The sequence below is a fragment of the Erpetoichthys calabaricus genome, chromosome 3 (genome assembly GCF_900747795.2).
Source record: "Erpetoichthys calabaricus chromosome 3, fErpCal1.3, whole genome shotgun sequence".
Classification (NCBI taxonomy): Eukaryota; Metazoa; Chordata; class Cladistia; order Polypteriformes; family Polypteridae; genus Erpetoichthys; species Erpetoichthys calabaricus.
Window position 1 is genome coordinate 1682106 of NC_041396.2, and position 17457 is coordinate 1699562.

A 17457-nucleotide genomic window follows, 5' to 3' on the forward strand; every position below is an offset into this window, starting at 1 on the left:
GACTGTGGTTACCCTAAACTCTAACATTTCACTCAAGCAGAATAAAAGAGCTGCCATAAAAGACTCTTCTTTTAGTGTCCTGTTCAATAATGAAAGAGGGAAGTATCTGGCGTCTGGAGCTTCGGATGGCAGCAGCAGCAACAATTTGAGTATTATGATGATGACCTGGCAAGACACCTGCACCGAGGTGACCTACAAAGTCTGCACACAGACATCACACTGCTTGGCTGAACAGCATGGAGTTAGCACTCACTTGAGAGCGGCCATCTTATGAGGCGTATAGGAGCAGAATAGAAAAGGCAAAGGTGTGTCCAAAAAGGCTGCACAATAAGCAGACATGTCGGCAGGTACAGTTGTGCTTGAAAGTTTGTGAACCCTTTAGAATTTTCTATATTTCTGTGTAAATATGACCTAAAACATCATCAGATTTTCTCTCAAGTCCTAAAAGTAGATAAAGAGAAACCAGTTAAACAAATGAGACAAAAATATTATACTTGGTCATTTATTTATTGAGGAAAATGATCGAATATTCCATATTTGTGAGTGGCAAAAGTATGTGAAGCTCTAGGATTAGCAGTTAGTTTGAAGGTGAAATTCGACTCCGGTGTTTTCAATCAATGGGATGACAATCAGGTGTGAGTGGGCACCCTGTGTTATCTAAAGATCAGGGATCTATCAAAGTCTGCTCTTCACAACACATGTGTGTGGAAGTGTATCATGGTACGAACAAAGGAGATTTCTAAGGACCTCGGACAAAGAGTTGTTGAGGCTCATCAGGCTGGAAAAGATTACAAAACCATCTCTAAAGAGTTTGGACTCCACCAATCCACAGTCAGACAGATTGTGTACAAATGGAGGAAATTCAAGAGCATTGTTACCCTCCCCAAGAGTGGTCGACCAACAAAGATCACTCCAAGAGCAAGGCGTGTCATAGTCGGCGAGGTCACAAAGGACCCCAGGGGAACTTCTAAGCAACTGAAGGCCTAATGTTCATGTTCATGAGTCCACCATCAGGAGAACACTAAACAACAATGGTGTACATGGCAGGGTTGCAAGGAGAAAGCCACTGCTCTCCAAAAAAAAACATTGCTGCTCGTCTGCAGTTTGCTGAAAATCACGTGGACAAACCAGAAGGCTACTGGAAGAATGTTCAGAGGAGCAGCTTCAGCGACAGACTGCTGTCACCGTCCTGCTCCACTGACGGACTGAGGAGATCGGTCCTCCCCCACACTATGTGACTCTTCAATTCCACCCGGGGGGGAATAAACGTTAATATTATTCAAAGTTATTGTCTGTTTTTACCTGCATTTTTATTACTCTTTAATTTAATATTGTTTTTGTATCAGTATGCTGCTGCTGGAGTATGGGAATTTCCCCTTGGGATTAATAAAGTATCTATCTATCTATCTATCTATCTATCTATCTATCTATCTATCTATCTATCTATCTATCTATCTATCTATCTATCTATCTATCTATCTATCTATCTATCTATCTATCTATCTATCTATCTATCTATCTATCTATCTATCTATCTCCTCCTCCTCCTCCTCCTGACCACTCCTGATGCAGCCCACGATAGCAGTGTTGTCAGTGAACTTTTGCACGTGGCAGGACTCCGAGTTGTATTGGAAGTCTGATGTATATTGGCTGAACAGGACCGGAGAAAGTCCAGTCCCCTGCGGCGCTCCTGTGTTACTGACCACAATGTCAGACGTGCAGTTCCCGAGACGCACATACTGAGGTCTGTCTGTAAGATAGTCCACGATCCATGCCACCAGGTATGAATCTACTCCCATCTCTGTCATCTTGTCCCTAAGGAGCAGAGGTTGGATGGTGTTGAAGGCGCTAGAGAAGTCCAGAAACATAATTCTTACAGCACCACTGCCTCTGTCCAAGTGGGAGACTGATCAGTGTAGCATGTAGATGTTGGCATCCTCCGCTCCCACCTTCTCCTGGTATGCGAACTGCAGAGGGTCAAGGGCGTGACGGACCTGTGGCCTCAGGTGGTGAAGTAGCTGCTCCATGGTTTTCATCACGTGACGTCAGAGTGACAGGATGGAAGTCATTCAGCTCACTAGGACGTGAAACCTTTGGGACTGGGGTGATGCAAGATGTTTTCCAAAGCCTGGGGACTCTCCCCTGTTCCAGGCTCAGGTTGAGGATGTGTTGTAGAGGACCCCCCAGCTCCAACGCACAGGCCTTCAGCAGTCGTGGCGATACTCCATCTGGACCCACTGCTTTGCTGGCATGAAGTCTCCTCAGCTCTCTGCTTACCTGGGCTGCTGTAATTGTGGGTTGGGGGAAACTCTCATCTATGCTGGTATCAGCAGAAGGATGGGTGGAGGGTGCAGTACTCTGAGGTGAGAGTGGGTTAGGGTGGTCAAACCTGTTAAAAAAGTTGTTCATCTGGTTTGCTCTTTCCACATCTCTCTCGATGGTGGCACCCAGCTTCGATCTGCAGCCAGTGATGATCTTCATCCCATCCCACACTTCCTTCATGCTGTTATTCTGCAACTTCTGCTCCAGCTTTCTCCTGTACTGCTCTTTCGCCGCCCTGAGTTGGACTTGAAGTTCCTTCTGCACGCGCTTGAGCTCATGCTGATCACCGCCTTTAAAAGCCCTTTTCTTCTGGTTCAAAAGGCCCTTGATGTCACTTGTAATCCATTGCTTGTTGTTAACATAGCAGCGTATTGTTCTTACTGGAACTACAATGTCCATACAGAAGTTGATGTAGTCAGTAGTGCAGTCAACAACCTCCTCAATGTTCTCACTATATTATCCCTGCAGGATATCCCAGTCTGTAGTTCCAGTCTCTCAGAGCCTTCTCTGCCTCAGGAGACCACTTCCTGAATGAGCGTGTGGTTGTAGGTAGGACCCTCTTGGTTTGTAGTGAGGCTGAAGCAGAACCAGGTTATGATCTGCTTTCCCAAGCGCAGGCAGCAGGGTGGCGCTGTATGCGTCTTTAACGTTTGCATACAGTAGGTCAATAGTCTTATTTCCCTGGGTGTTACAGTCCACATACTGGGAGAAGGCAGGTAATGCTTTGTCCAGCGTCACATGGTTAAAGTCTCCAGCGATTAGCACAAGTGCCTCGGGGTGTTGTGTTTGTAATTTAGCCACAGTGGAATGGATGACGTCACCTGCTATCTCCACGTCAGCCCGAGGAGGGATGTAAACAATAACAACAATGACGTGTCCAAACTCTCTGGGCAAGTAATAGGGACGCAGACTTACGGCCAACAGTTCAATGTCCCTGCAGCAAGTGGAGATTTTAACATTAACATGTCCAGAGTTGCACCATTTTGTTTTCACATAGTGTGCGAGTCCTCCTCCTTTCCGCTACCCACAGGTATTTGCATCTCTGTCCGCTCTAACTATGCTAAACCCAGGTAGCTCCACGTTAGCATCTGGGATGGTGTTAGTTAGCCACGTTTCGCAAAAGCACAACAAACTGCATTCTCTGTAGGTTCTGACATTTTTTACCAGCGCAGCCAGTTTGTCGACCTTATTTGAGATTGAGTTCACATTTTCCAGAAGGTTTGTAGCGCCACTTTTTCGCTAAACACTTGGCTTTTATCTTGGCACCGGCTCTGCTGCCACGATACGGCCTTCTTACCTCGTCAGGTAAATAGGGAACCACACTGACACAGGCATTTGTTCCCAGCGCTTGAAGTTGACTACTTGAATAGACGAGTCTCGGCGTGTAAAAATCCATGTCCACGTTGTAAAAAGTGTCCAGGGAGCGAGTCCACATAAAAGAAAGTGGTAGGAGTTAACAGTGAAATAGAAAAAAGGTAGAAAAATAAAGTCATACACGGAGCTGCTGGAAAAGCTGCCACTCACGGTGGCGCCTGAGTCACTTTAGCGTCAGACCCATTAATTAGTAAATAATGGATTCATTAAACAATCACCCAGAAAAGTAGAATGAAAATCAAGATGAAAATATTGATAAAAAAATATTATTCCTATATAAATGCTTAGTAAATTTGATTTATTTATTTTATCAAAGTTAGTTTTCTCATTTCTATATTGTTCCCAAAAACACAGAATTCTGGGAAAAAACAGTTCACTTAATTAGCCCAGGTGTCCAATTAAAAGCTGAAGCTGGCTGGAACAAAAACCTGCAGCCACCGGGGGTCCCCAGGACCGAGTGTGAAGACCCCTGGTGTGTAGGATGGGAGAGATCTGTTGGGCTGAATAGCCTGTTCTGGTCAAAATTTTTCTAAATGTTCTAAAAACGTGTCCGATTAGTAGATCAACAAAAATGTCTTCCTGGATTTGTACATCAGTTATTTGTGGAAACATTTGTCTCAAATATCGATAGCATTACCATTCCTTGTTCATTACTTTTACAAAATTGAGTCCAAGTTTTACAAGTTTTTAAAATCTCTGTTTTGGGTCGACATTGGTGTTAATGATTTGTCATGCCAGTCAAAGGCCTACTGGTGACCATTATGGTTGGATCCTTGATAACGCAGCACTTTAGCTATGGACTTTCACGGTTTTTGATCTAAATTTGAGAGCACTCTGGCTGGCCTAACTAGTATGAATGAGGGTCTGAGCACAAACACATCACCATTGTTCTGCCTTAAGAGACAGTAGAAGGTTTTTAGGACCACATCGGTAGAGAATACATAACTGGAGCCACCCTAGGCTCATTAACCAGGAATCAAGCCAAACAGCTAAGTCAACAATTCAGAAAACAAGTGCTTTAAACCAGAAACACACAATGAAACGATTGCCGAATAGGCACAAATAAAACAAAAGTGATCTATCTACTGTATATCAATGACATCACACACTGCACAACCCCTGTAAATTCTGGGAAAAATCATCATGGTCACCACTAATGGAAATTAAAAAAACAAAATGGCACTGCAGCAAGATGGTAAAAATTTCAAACCATGTTAGGATGTAAAAAATTGGATTCTCCGGGTCTGAAAACCCTCAAACAAACATAGAGATGAACACAAACTCCACAAAGACATGCAAAAAAACCAACAAGACAAGAAAATCATCACGAGCACCTGCAGCATGAGGACAGTTGTTTTCCATTGTAATTGGAACATAAAACGGCAGACAACGCGGATTTGCTATTTATAATTCTCTCCACCTGACTGCTTTATCCATGTGCTTTTCCACTTATCTCTTCCTCTTTTCACCACCACATGTTTTCCATCCAATTCATTCATATAAATAGTGACTCAAGGCCACCATTGGAAATTAAAGCAAAGTGCATTTGAGACTGAAGAAAGGCTTCACTGGAATCTGGAAAAAAAAACCAACTTAATTTTAAGTGGAAATAGAACCTTTTAAAAAGAATTCAGAGAGATACGTCAACATCCAAGTAGCACAGCTAGACATGTCTTGGAGTAATCCTCACCGATGATCTCCAGTATTGTGGGCACTTCACACCTTGGCTGCTGTCATGACAGTTTACCAACACATCTACCCAGAAGGATTCAGCTGAAGGCCTTGAAGTCTTCGTCTGTGGTCATCAACTTCTACACAGATGCTCAGTGAATTGAGCCCTAACTGGCTGTTCGACATCCTGGTGAAGCACCTGCTCAGTCCAGGGCTGCAGGGCACTACAGGGGGTTGTGAAGTCATCACATAGCTCCCTTTTTTTAGGATATTTGGGTTTATAAGATCATTATTATCACTTACACTGGCATCTCTGCTTTAGGGACAAGTGGGACATTGCACACCTCCCTTCTATCTCTCAGCATATGGTGATATAAATGGTAATCTCACCTCAGTAATTTAACATATTAAAACGCTTACAGAAGACTCCACCGAGTCCTCATAAACTAATTCCAGCTTTCCATGATATGTTCAATGCAAGTTCTGGTCTAGAAAATCTGTGACATTTTCTTTGTGCTTGGCACTGCCAGCCTGTTTCCAGGTTGCTTGGGTCAGACCCCTGGATACCCTGCCATGTTTTCTCTCTTCCTTTGCTCATGTGCGTCCAGATCTCAGCTATACCTAGGGTATTGAAGACTGAGCCCATTAAGTGACCCGCTGATTGATTTCAAAGGGTGCATGTGAACTTGTACAGCTCAGTGTTTCAGTCATCATCATGAATTACGTCACTTACTTACGCACAGTACAGCTGGTGCATCTCTAATCCAAAATACAAAATGCTCCAAAATCCAAAACAAGTGGAAAAAATTCCACACCTGACCTCACTTGCCCATGTGGGGCTCTTACCAATGTTTCTGCTAATTTTTATGATCACAGTGGCGGCCTTGTACTTTAAACGATTCTAACTTCGAACACTAAATTCAACAGAAATATGATCCAGAGATCAAACAATGCCTTTAAGTTCGAACTGTGCACCCTGTGAAAAAAATGCTGCAATAGATGGCGCTATATATATATATAGCGCATCCAGAAAGTATTCACAGCGCATCACTTTGTACACATTTTGTTATGTTACAGCCTTATTTCAAAGTGGATTAAATTCATTTTTTTCCTCAGAATTCTACACACAACACCCCATGATGACAACATGAAAAAAGTTTACTTGAGGTTTTTGCAAATTTATTAAAAATAAAAAAACTGAGAAATCCCATGTCCTTAAGTATTCACAGCCTTTGCTCAATACTTTGTCGATGCCCCTTTGGCAGCAATTCCAGCCTCAAGTCTTGTTGAATATGATGCCACAAGCTTGGCACACCTATCCTTGTTTGCCAGTTTCGCCCATTCCTCTTTGCAGCACCTCTCAAGCTCCATCAGGTTGGATGGGAAGCATCGGTGCACAGCCATTTTAAGATCTCTCCAGAGATGTTCAATCGGATTCAAGTCTGAATCCTCACTAAGGTACAGTAAATGCAATTTTCATTTTATTACTACTACTATTTATTACTACTATGTTCAACTCATATAGTGGGGAGGCTAGAGCAGGGTATGCCGACAGATCCCTTCATTCACGTGGATTTAGTGTATCGCTTGGTGTGCCGCAAATTCGAGTTTTGCTTTTCGGAACTTTCTGAATTGTTTTTTTTTTTTAATGTTTTCATTCTGCGGTTGGTTGAATCTGTGGATGCAAAACCCATAGATACGGATGGCTGACTGTATCTGATTGGATTGATCTCTGTGTGTTTCATCCAATTACTTTCCTTCTCTGTACTCTCGCCGACAGGACAACACTGACCATGAAAGCCCAAACACCATTGCCCACCTTCCTCTCGCTCTGTAATACTCCACACATGCTCTTGCTCACTTTGCTCTTATTTGCTTTCCATTTTACCCGTTTCAGTTAAAACCCTTTTCTCTTTGTTTTTACTCTTTGAACATTCTGGCTGTTATTTAACACCCAAAAAAAGGCACCTTGCATGAATTGCAATTTCTTTCTTACAATACAGTAGGGGCTCGGATTACAGCAGTCTTGATTTAAAGCACAGAAGCATATAAAACCCTGAATTTTTTTCTTTTCAAATGAATTTCAAGCTTTAGAATGAGAAAGTTTTGCTTACTAACCCTCACCCTCATCTATTCAGTTTCTCTTCTCGGTACTCAAATGTGGCACTTGGTGCCACTGCCCATCTGCCAAGTCGTTCTACCAGCCTAAGGTAAAGTCATCTCTGATGGAGGAATCGTCGGGTAGAGGGGGTCTTTCATTGGATTGGCTGACTCAGCCGTTTAATGGCCGATAGGGGGAGGCAGCTTGATGGCCGGGGTCTCCAGGACTCTATAAACAAATCCAAATCCTATTATGTGATATCATCTCCTGTTAAATTCTGCTCTGTACTTGTAATATTTTTATTTTACTACTGTATTATATTGAGGATGACTTCTGTTCTGTTCTGTGTATAGTGTTGTATCAACCCCCTTTTTATTGACACCCACTACACATCCAACCTACCTGGAAAGGGGTCTTTCCCGAGGTTTCTTCCATTTTTTCCCTACAAGGGTTTTTTGGGAATTTTTCCTTGTCATCTTAGAGAGTCAAGGCTGGGAGGCTGTCAAAAGACAGGGCCTGTTAGCGCCCATTGAGGCACTCCTTGTGTGATTTTGGGCTATACAAAAAATAAATTGTATTGAAGTGACAAAGCTGAGCAAGTCATAAAGGCCTGCAGATGGCCACATATTGGTGTGCTGGCAATGCCTTGGCATGTTGATGCTGTGTCTCCTTATTAGGACAACTCCAAATGATATAATTGGCTCAGACCACTGAAAAAAAGTTTTCTCCAAAAATCCTTTTAAAAAATCCAGCAGAAACAGATCTCATGCTCTGGCACACCTGTAACACGTGCCAATTCCCCAAACTCGGTTATGTTACTGTGTGTCAAGCAATGTCACATCAGCTTTGCTTTGCAGTTAAAAGGCAAAGCCCATTGAAGGTGCTCAGTGACTGATCATTTCCTGTGGCTTTTTCTGGTTCCTAATTAGAGTGGCACGGCGCTCAGAATGACATTAATGAAAGCTCACTACACATTTATTAAGCCGAGTGCCAGGCGCTTGAGCTCCTGATTGCTCTTGCGTCTTTTCTCTTCTTTCAAGTGGCTTGTTAGCCTGCTGGATCAATGAGGTAAGCTTTTGTGAGGACCACTTGTGTTGTGTACCTACCAGTGAAGGCTTTAAGGTGACATCAGCCCCACACCTGACCCATTTAGGATAGCGGCCTTGCTCTACGCTCTCTTCTGATTAGACTTAAAATGGTTTACCTGTGGCTTGCTTTGTGATTCCATTAAGGAAAGGCTTCTGTATAGAAACAAAAAGTTCCTGAAAATAATAAAGTCGACAAATTGCAGTCGAAAAAAATTTCCTGTTGGTCAGGTACAGAATACTATGGAAGCAAAGTTTTGACAAAATTAAATTAAATTAATAAAGGTATTGTGAAATATGGCAGTTTATATATATAAAAACACAATCATGTGTGAGTGTAAACAACGATTTTATCTCCTGAACATTTCTGGGAGTATCTTATGAATTTGTGGCGGGTGCAGCAATGCGCTGTATCAGTGTGTGCGCCTCCTTATGAATTTTGGCCTGCTGATCACAAAAATCACCTTTAAATTTTCCAGTCACACACCATTTTATTGTGATCGCCTATTTTGTGATTTCTTCTCACATTATTAATATATATTGTTGCATGCACGCACATGCCATGTTTCCCCCAAAATAAGACCGGGTCTTATATTCATTTTTGCTCCAAAAGATGCACTAGGGCTTATTTTCAGGGGATATCTTATATTTGTCATGTACAACAATATACATTTATATCAAAGCAGGCTTATTCCACCATGGTGTGCCTCTGGGGGTCTTTTCTACCCACTGCTATCTATCAGGCAATGCAATGCTTCCTCCCAGGGTACTTGTTAAGTTAATTTTGAAATATCTGCACAATATACATTTATTTATTTTTATTTAAGTATCAATCAACTGATTGATTATTTCATTGGCTGTATTATCTGCCCTATGAGTCTGTCTCCTTGCTTTTTTATGTTTCTGCTGCTGTATGCATGTGAATTTCCCCACAGGATTAATAAAGTTGATCTAATCTAATGTACGGTGCTCTCATAAGGTAAACCCCTCTGAGGGATCGTGGCTGTTAACGCTTCCCTCTTTCTCACCCATGAACCGGAGGACAAGTCCCAAGCCGAACTCAGGCATCACGTCTTGTTTCACCACACAGGAAAATGCCGGGGGCTGTTTAAGAAAACAGCAGCTCAGAAGTCAGCATTCATACGTGAAATGCCAGTACAGAGCTGCACAAACCGATACCTGTGTGTCGGCGGCCTTATCTCTGGGTGCCGCACAGCACTTCTGAACTACCGCTCAGCTGTTATCACACCGCTCACTCCCCGTCCTGTACAGGAGTCTGGAAGTGCCATGCAGTTTCTGCTCCCGAAACTCCATGGTGGAACTGCTCATCGTTCGTGTGTCAGCAAATCACAGGAATAAATTGAAACTTCACAGAGCAACCCCTCACACTCAATGATCACGTGTTAGTGCTTCACAGTGTTTGTTACATCACAGAGAAAACTTGTCACGTCAATCAAGTGGAAAAGGTGGTGTGGAAAAGAAAGTGCCAGCTCATCCATCATTTACACCTGATCAACAAGTCAAGTCAAGTTGGGGGGCATGCACTGGTACAACGTGTTGGCGCACCCACCACACGACAAAACTGCTCGGGATTATGGAAGGTAAAAAATTTATATATTACCATAAATAACATATTAACATAAATAACCATAAAAGTAATTAATAGCTTCTGAAGCATTAGATTTAGAATAATTTAGAATGTCAAGCAAATGGTTAACTAAAAAATCAGTCATATTGCATTTTCTAGTAAAAAGAAAAATTATCAGTATTAAGAGAAGAAGAATAGAACAGGACAAGAATGACGTACAGAAACTACCCGAGGATGGGATAAGGAGAAATCAGAACACCTGTTCCTTGAAGGCCAGAAAACAAGGAACGATACTAGTAAGAAAATGCAGGGAAAAATGGTCAGGGTAGGCACGTAAGAAGCCAGCTGGAACAGAGAGTCAGCAGAAACAGCAAAAGGAAGATGATGTAATGTATGGAAAGTAAAACTAGTGTAGTCATGTATTAGTATAAATAAATATAGAGAAATATATAAGCATTAACCTTTGTGTAGATATTACTGCAAGTCAGGCCTACCAAGCAAATGATTAAATAAAAGCACATGCCATATTTCTTTTTTAAATTAAAGCTTAGCTTTAACCACCAAACAGGCTAGGAAGGGAAAATGACGAGAGGAAGCCCATATATGGATGAAAGGCCTTGGCCAGTGAAAGAAATAAGCAAAAACAGAAACTAGAGATGAATAATAGACAGTAGAAATACCGGGCGGTCAGCTGCAGGGAAGTCAGGAGATAATAATGGTACCCATGGGAACTCTAGGTATCGGCCGGACAGGAGCAGAGGGGAGTCAGAGAAAAAGAGCAAATGAGCTAATTTGAGCGAGGTTTGAGTGACAAGAAATGACTATATAAGTTTGGAGGCCTGAACTGTTCGGGGCTCAGCTCAATTTGCCCGTGTTGGGTTGAGTCCATGTTATTATTATGGTTATTTTATTGCAATAAAATTAAAGACTCTGTTTGCCTGTCCTCTGAGTCCTGATAGCCTTCATTTCAGGTAAAAAGCCTTCTGGTGACAATTTTTCGCCACGACAGGATCCCGGTTGGCAACCCCCCAGGCAGACACACAGTCCAATCCCACCCTCCAGAAATGACCTTCTGTCTGCCACAGCCAAGTGGGTGACCCCATGGCCTGGTGCAGCCACTCAGATCCCCAACAGTGAGGATCCTGCAAGCCGGATCACCCTGTGGGAATCGAGCCACATGGCTGTAGTGCCGTAACTGACGCTCCCTCACAATGCAGGTCATGTGCCTCATTCAGGACTCTGTGAGTAACAAAAAGTCAAACCAGTGGTACCCAAGTATTCTCTGGAGAGACACACATGAAGGAGTCCAGTCTCAGTCTCAGGTCACTGGATAGCGTCCATGTCTCACAACCATATAGCAAGACAGGAAGCACCAGGACTCTAAAGACTTGGACCTTCGTCCTTTTCCAGAGATATCAGGAGCGCCACACACTCCTTTCCAGCGACCTCATGACTCCCCATGCTCTCCCAATCCGTCTACTGACTTCATAGGAAGAGTCACCAGAATGTCCTGAATGTCACTGCTGAGGTAAGTAAACCTCTCGATGAGATCGACACTCTCTCCACAGACGGACACACCGCTGATGGCCGTGCCTAAGAGTCATTAAAGGCCTGGCTCTTTGGTTTTTATCCAGGACTCTCGCAAGCCCAGTAAGAGAGAACATTGGCTGTAAATACAAACAGCCTCAACTCAGTCAGCCAGAAATCGATGCATGAATCTACTCAAGAAAAGGACTCACGAGCTTCAGCAAGAACAGCACTCAGGTGGCCACCGATTTAACCTAGACGAAGGCTGCCTTGGTCTCCCGAGAATAATCTTGACACTTGGAAGTTGATGCATCTTGGTTAAAGCCACTAACTAACCAAAGATACGTAACTCTCACCATGCAGTTCACCCTACTGAGGCCGTCTTCCTTAGCCTGACAACCCTGTGGGAAGAAAGCTATCAGGTGGCCTGTAAACTCACACACAAAAACACTCTCTAACCACCTGAGCGCTGATAAAGAGTGATGTCTGCACAGCCAATCACCTCTCAGTACTCCACACAGGGCCTCACTAGCTACGGCATGACCAACACATGGCTGTCCCCAAGTCACATGGAGGTCGATACACTGATTGGTTATATGCCAAATATGTGAATTTCCCCTTGGGATCGATCGATCGATCGATCTATCTATCTATCTATCTATCTATCTATCTATCTATCTATCTATCTATCTATCTATCTATCTATCTATCTATCTATCTATCTATCTATCTATCTATCTATCTATCTATCTATCTATCTATCTATCTATCTATCTATCTATCTATCTATCTATCTATCTATCTATCTATCTATCTATCTATCTATCTATCTATCTATCTATCTATCTATCTATCTATCTATCTATCTATCTATCTATCTATCTATCTATCTATCTATCTATCTATCTATCTATCTATCTATCTATCTATCTATCTATCACTAGCCAAGGATATTTTAGTCCCACAGTGGTGTTCACCCTATTTAGATATTGTCCTTCAACCTGCTGACTCTCTAGGCAAAAGTAAATGGCAATCTCGCTTTATGCCATGTGCCCTATAACTGATTAATACACTCATTCATACACACACACACACACACACACACACACACACACACACTCATCAAAGATCCTGCTGACGATTGTACCAAGTGTTTTGTCGTGGTAGGGTCCCAGGGTGATCCTATTCATTCTACTCTTGTTTATGGAGACCTGACCCAAATGCTCCCAAATCTCCACTATTGCCTCCTAATGTTATAATACCATATATTTATATTTCCTCAGGCCATAAGATAAAGTATCAGAACAGGCAGCAGAAAAATGTTTCAAATGTACTCATCGTGTATTATAGATAATAAGACATGTTAGGTAATAGAATACTGTAAGAGCCAAAGTCAGAAAGTTAATGCTTTAAGTTAAACTCCTATCAGTGTTTGCTTAATTTGAATAGAATACCATTTTCTCTCATAGCAGTAGATTATGGTATGGCCCTTTACGCCCTGTAAGTTAACATGAGACAGAATCTTCTCAGCTATATCGATCTGTGATTCAGTGTTTTAATTAAGTCAGCTTTTTTATTTTGAATTAGTCTCATTGCTAGCACGGCATACAGTTTTCTGACCGTTTAGAAATGGTTCAACTGTATTAGAAAACATAAAGAAACAATCAAGATATACAAGCCTTAAGCAGAATTTTTTTTAAAACCAGAACTTTTTCTTACTTCGCAGTACCAATGTCTTCTCTTTTTTTGTGAGAACTGTTTTAATTTTAAACTTTTAAAACCAAAGATATTTTGTCTGTGGAATCATTTCAACATGTCAAGCTATTGCTAGAATCCCGCAAAGCAAATGAAAGCAGCAGAACATTGGTCATTTTAGGTAAACACATCTACAGATACATTTAAAAACATTTGAAATCTCTTGCCCTGTGTGCACCTTTCACGGACATTCCACTATATTCCTGTGTGTCTGAAGCTCTTTTGACTGTTGCTTCCTCTCTAGAGACCATTCCTGTAGAGCCTACTGTTATTTTTGTGGCACCCTGCATGCTTTCTGTCTGCTTTTATACTTCCTATATTTAAAGGTGACTCTCAGCGTGCCTCCTAACCCTTTACTCCTCTTCATGTGGCTGACTCTTACACTTCCTCTTTTGATCACATTACTAAAGCCAAACAGACCAATCACACCAAAGTCAAAATGACCAATCAGATTGCTCAATGGAACCAGACACACACACACAGACCGTACAGTTTTATTATACAGTAGATAAACCCAAAATATAAGCAGAGTACAAACATGCTGGTTAAAATAATACAACCTGATATTAGGCTACCAGGTGGCTTTCTTTCTTAATATCTTAATTAGTCTCTGATCCTGAGTGGTCTGGCATTTCCCTTAATCCAGCATGCCGTTTGCATAGGGCAGCCAAGATACAGCTAAGTTCCGGATAGGAAATGATAGAAAGAGACTGAAACAAAGCCCCTCTAACAGTATACATTTACAGAAATGTGACTTCTTAACACACCTTCTTGAATCAGTGTGGAGAGCATTCACCAATGAATTCAGAGCTCAGATAGACTTAAATGTCACCTCATTCCAACTTTGTCCCTATCAGCATTTTCTCCAGTTTCAAAGGACGCACAAATGTAGTATCAGACAAACACAAAAGAAAGGATATGCAGGTGCTTAAGTCGCAGACTGCCTTCTCAAACCTGTCTTTCTGTTCAGGCTATGGCAGGCTGTTAATGGCCTTCAATCTCAGCCTTCCTGTATTCCACCAGGCTAGCTGACCAGTCAATTTATCTGTACAAGCTCTAACCTGTGATAAGTACAACAACTCGTTTCTTAAGTATTATTTTTGTTTTTTTTGTTAAGTACATATTTTTATCATAATTTTTAACACTGTCCTCATGACAACTGTAATGTGAGCCATTGGCATTGGTTTAGTTATTGACCTCCACTTTACTTGTAAGGTTCTGTGTACTTCTGTATGTCAAGTTCCATAAAAGCTGTTTCCTTAATACATAAATGTACACTATGAAACACAAACTGCGTCTGTCCGACTGAGAAAGCAGCTGTCAAACTCAGGAATGACAGCACTCTTTGGGCTGCACAGACTTCCAACACACCTGAACGTTACGTCATTTACAGCCACATGGGGTAGTGTGCAGTGCATGGTGGGAGTGAAGAACATCTTTTGAGCAGACAACATCAAAAAGCTAAAATAAAACAGCACAGCAGCGACCTCTTAAAAGGGACAGAGATAATCCACGGACGGACAGAGAGAAAAGGGATGCGTCCAAGAAGAAAGCATTAAAAAAATCATTAGACAGATCCCCCCCATCGGCACTTCCTGCTACTTAGTTTTTCATTGTCCGTTTCCTTTATTTTCATTAAGTCACTAATTACATGGAAGATCTAAAGTACACTCACATGTAGCTCAGACGGCTCTGGAAGAAACTCTACATCATCACCAAAAATGAAGTCAGGTGGCAGCTCCGGATCTCGAGCGTTAAATATGATGTCCCCTACAAAAAAAAGAAAGAAAGTCAAACAGGATAATTAATGAGCTCAGCCATCTTCTGCAGCTGCTCTTCTCACTCCTTCATGCTGATCTTTGGCAATCATACCAGTGTGGCATAGTGGCCAAGGCTTTGGACTTCAAACCTTGACATTGTGGGTTTAAACTATGTGACACTACGTGACCATAAGCAGGTCCATCACCTGTCTGTGCTCCAAATAGAACAATAAAAAATGAAATGGAACAAATTGTATCTTAAATATTGTAAGTCACCTGGGATAAAGGTGTCAGTCAAATCTTATATATAAACGTCTATGCGTGGAAGTGTGTGTGTGTCTGTCTGTGCAGCCCGGAAGTGCGAGGCTACAGCATGACACTCAAAGAAACAGCCGACGAAAGAGAAACTCGCTTAGCTGCTGATGCACAAGCGAGGCGTGCACATTGGCAAAACGAAACCGCCGAGGAAAGAGAACCTCGCTTTGCCACTAATGCACAACTAATGTGATTGATTGATTGAAGTGCCAGAATCCGTGGTTTCTAGGAGCACGGGCTTACACAGCAGTAATAAAATAATACAGAGAACCCATGATTATCCACACAGCAATTTTACTGAGGTTCTACATTATCCGAGGCAAATCTGTAAGTGCAATACACTACTTTTCCTATAATTCATAATTGCTTTGCCGTTAATACTTTTACCAAGCTCGTAAATACTATACTTTTAATCTCGACTGCACCAATTGAGTGGTCGAGTAGCTTGTGACGGTGGGAATGTGGGCATAACTCACTCACCTCTCTCCAGCTGCTATTGTCAGTGTGTCGGCAGGGTTGACTGTGTATGCGCTCTACTGCTTTATTCACTTTGGACGGCCCTGGTAAGTCGAGAAATGCCACCGTGGGGCGAGAGGGGGAGTGGCCACTGGTGGCGTCTGATGGTTTTCTCACAAATCCAAACAATGGCCAGAAGAGGAGGCTTAGCCCCGCCTCCAAGGGACGGTGTCAGTCCCACCCTCCTTCAGTTGGAGTCCACAAAACCGCGAGGCTGAGACCAGATGGTGTCTATTTGGCCACTGGATGAATTAAGAAATGGAGCTCTTGACACCAAGGAAAGATACTGGAAAAAGAGACATGTGGCCAAGATGGCAACTGTAAATTTATGATTAATTTTTGTCTTTTGCTTTCAGAAACTGTCTATTAAATGGGGATCAGAGGTGAACGAGAGGAAAATATACAAAAATACAAGTTGGTGTAACTGCTGACAAGGTAAAATTGGAACAGTAACCTAATTCATGCAGAATGTTTCTCCATTTCAATAAAGACAAGTTTGTAAATTCACCAATGCTTTTCAAATGAAGATTTGAAACTTTGTATGGGGTGATCTGTTCGAGATACTGAGAAATTGCTTTGAAGAATAAAGTGTGCCAAATTTCAACAACATCTGCAAACTGGGAGTGAGTTGCTTCATGCAGACAGACAGATGTGGCTATCACAATAGGTGCTTCACACATGATAAGAGATCTCACCTGAAAAGAACACAAGTCATCCTGGCCAGGTTTAGATGTAGTACTGATTTAACTTATGATATCTCTTTAACTTTATCTACTATATAATAACACACTACCGTCGGCGTGTCCAGTCCTTCAGAACAATCTGATTGGTCAGTTTGACTTGAGGAAGTACAAGTGTGAGATGAACGAGGAGGAGTAAAAGCTTATGAGGCACACAGAGAGAGTCGCCTTCAAAGACGGCAAATACAAAACAAGAAAGGCGCTTCGAAAATAATAACAGAGTCTGAGAAGCAAACTATAAGGGAACATGCTCGACACATGGAGTGCCACTGTAGAGTCTTTCAGACACACAGGGCAAGAGATCGCAAATGCTTATAATTATTTCATTACCTGTCTTTGACAGATACCGTGGCTAGTTAAATGATATTTCTTTAACCTTATCCTCTTAAAATAAAATCCCTGTGTGCGTCCGTGTGTGTGTGTCTTCTGGTGAAGTGCGCATGCGCGGGGCACATTGTGATGCTTCAAAGGCCGCCTGACGCGTCACACAAGACAGAGAGGGCGGGACCTATAAAATATTGCGCGGCTGATCCATTCAGATTTCGGTAAATGAGGTAAGACCTAAAACATAACGCACGAAAAATCCAATCGGGTACTGAGACGCGGAGACCAGCTTCCCCAAAGAGGTGGGATTAGTGTTTGTTGTTCACTCTGAGGATGTCAGATTTGCAATTAACAAAGTTGGCCTGGTAAAGTGTAAAGT

At 42.2% G+C, this 17457-nt stretch overlaps 1 protein-coding gene across 1 annotated transcript in view; it reads right to left on the reverse strand.

Moving 5' to 3' along the window:
• Positions 1–17457, reverse strand: part of babam2 (BRISC and BRCA1 A complex member 2) — a 287239-nt gene that overhangs the window by 184353 nt on the left and 85429 nt on the right. The window contains exon 4 of the mRNA XM_028796332.2: positions 15099–15193. Coding sequence (XP_028652165.1) covers positions 15099–15193 — 95 coding nt within the window. The remainder of the gene's footprint in view (positions 1–15098; positions 15194–17457) is intronic.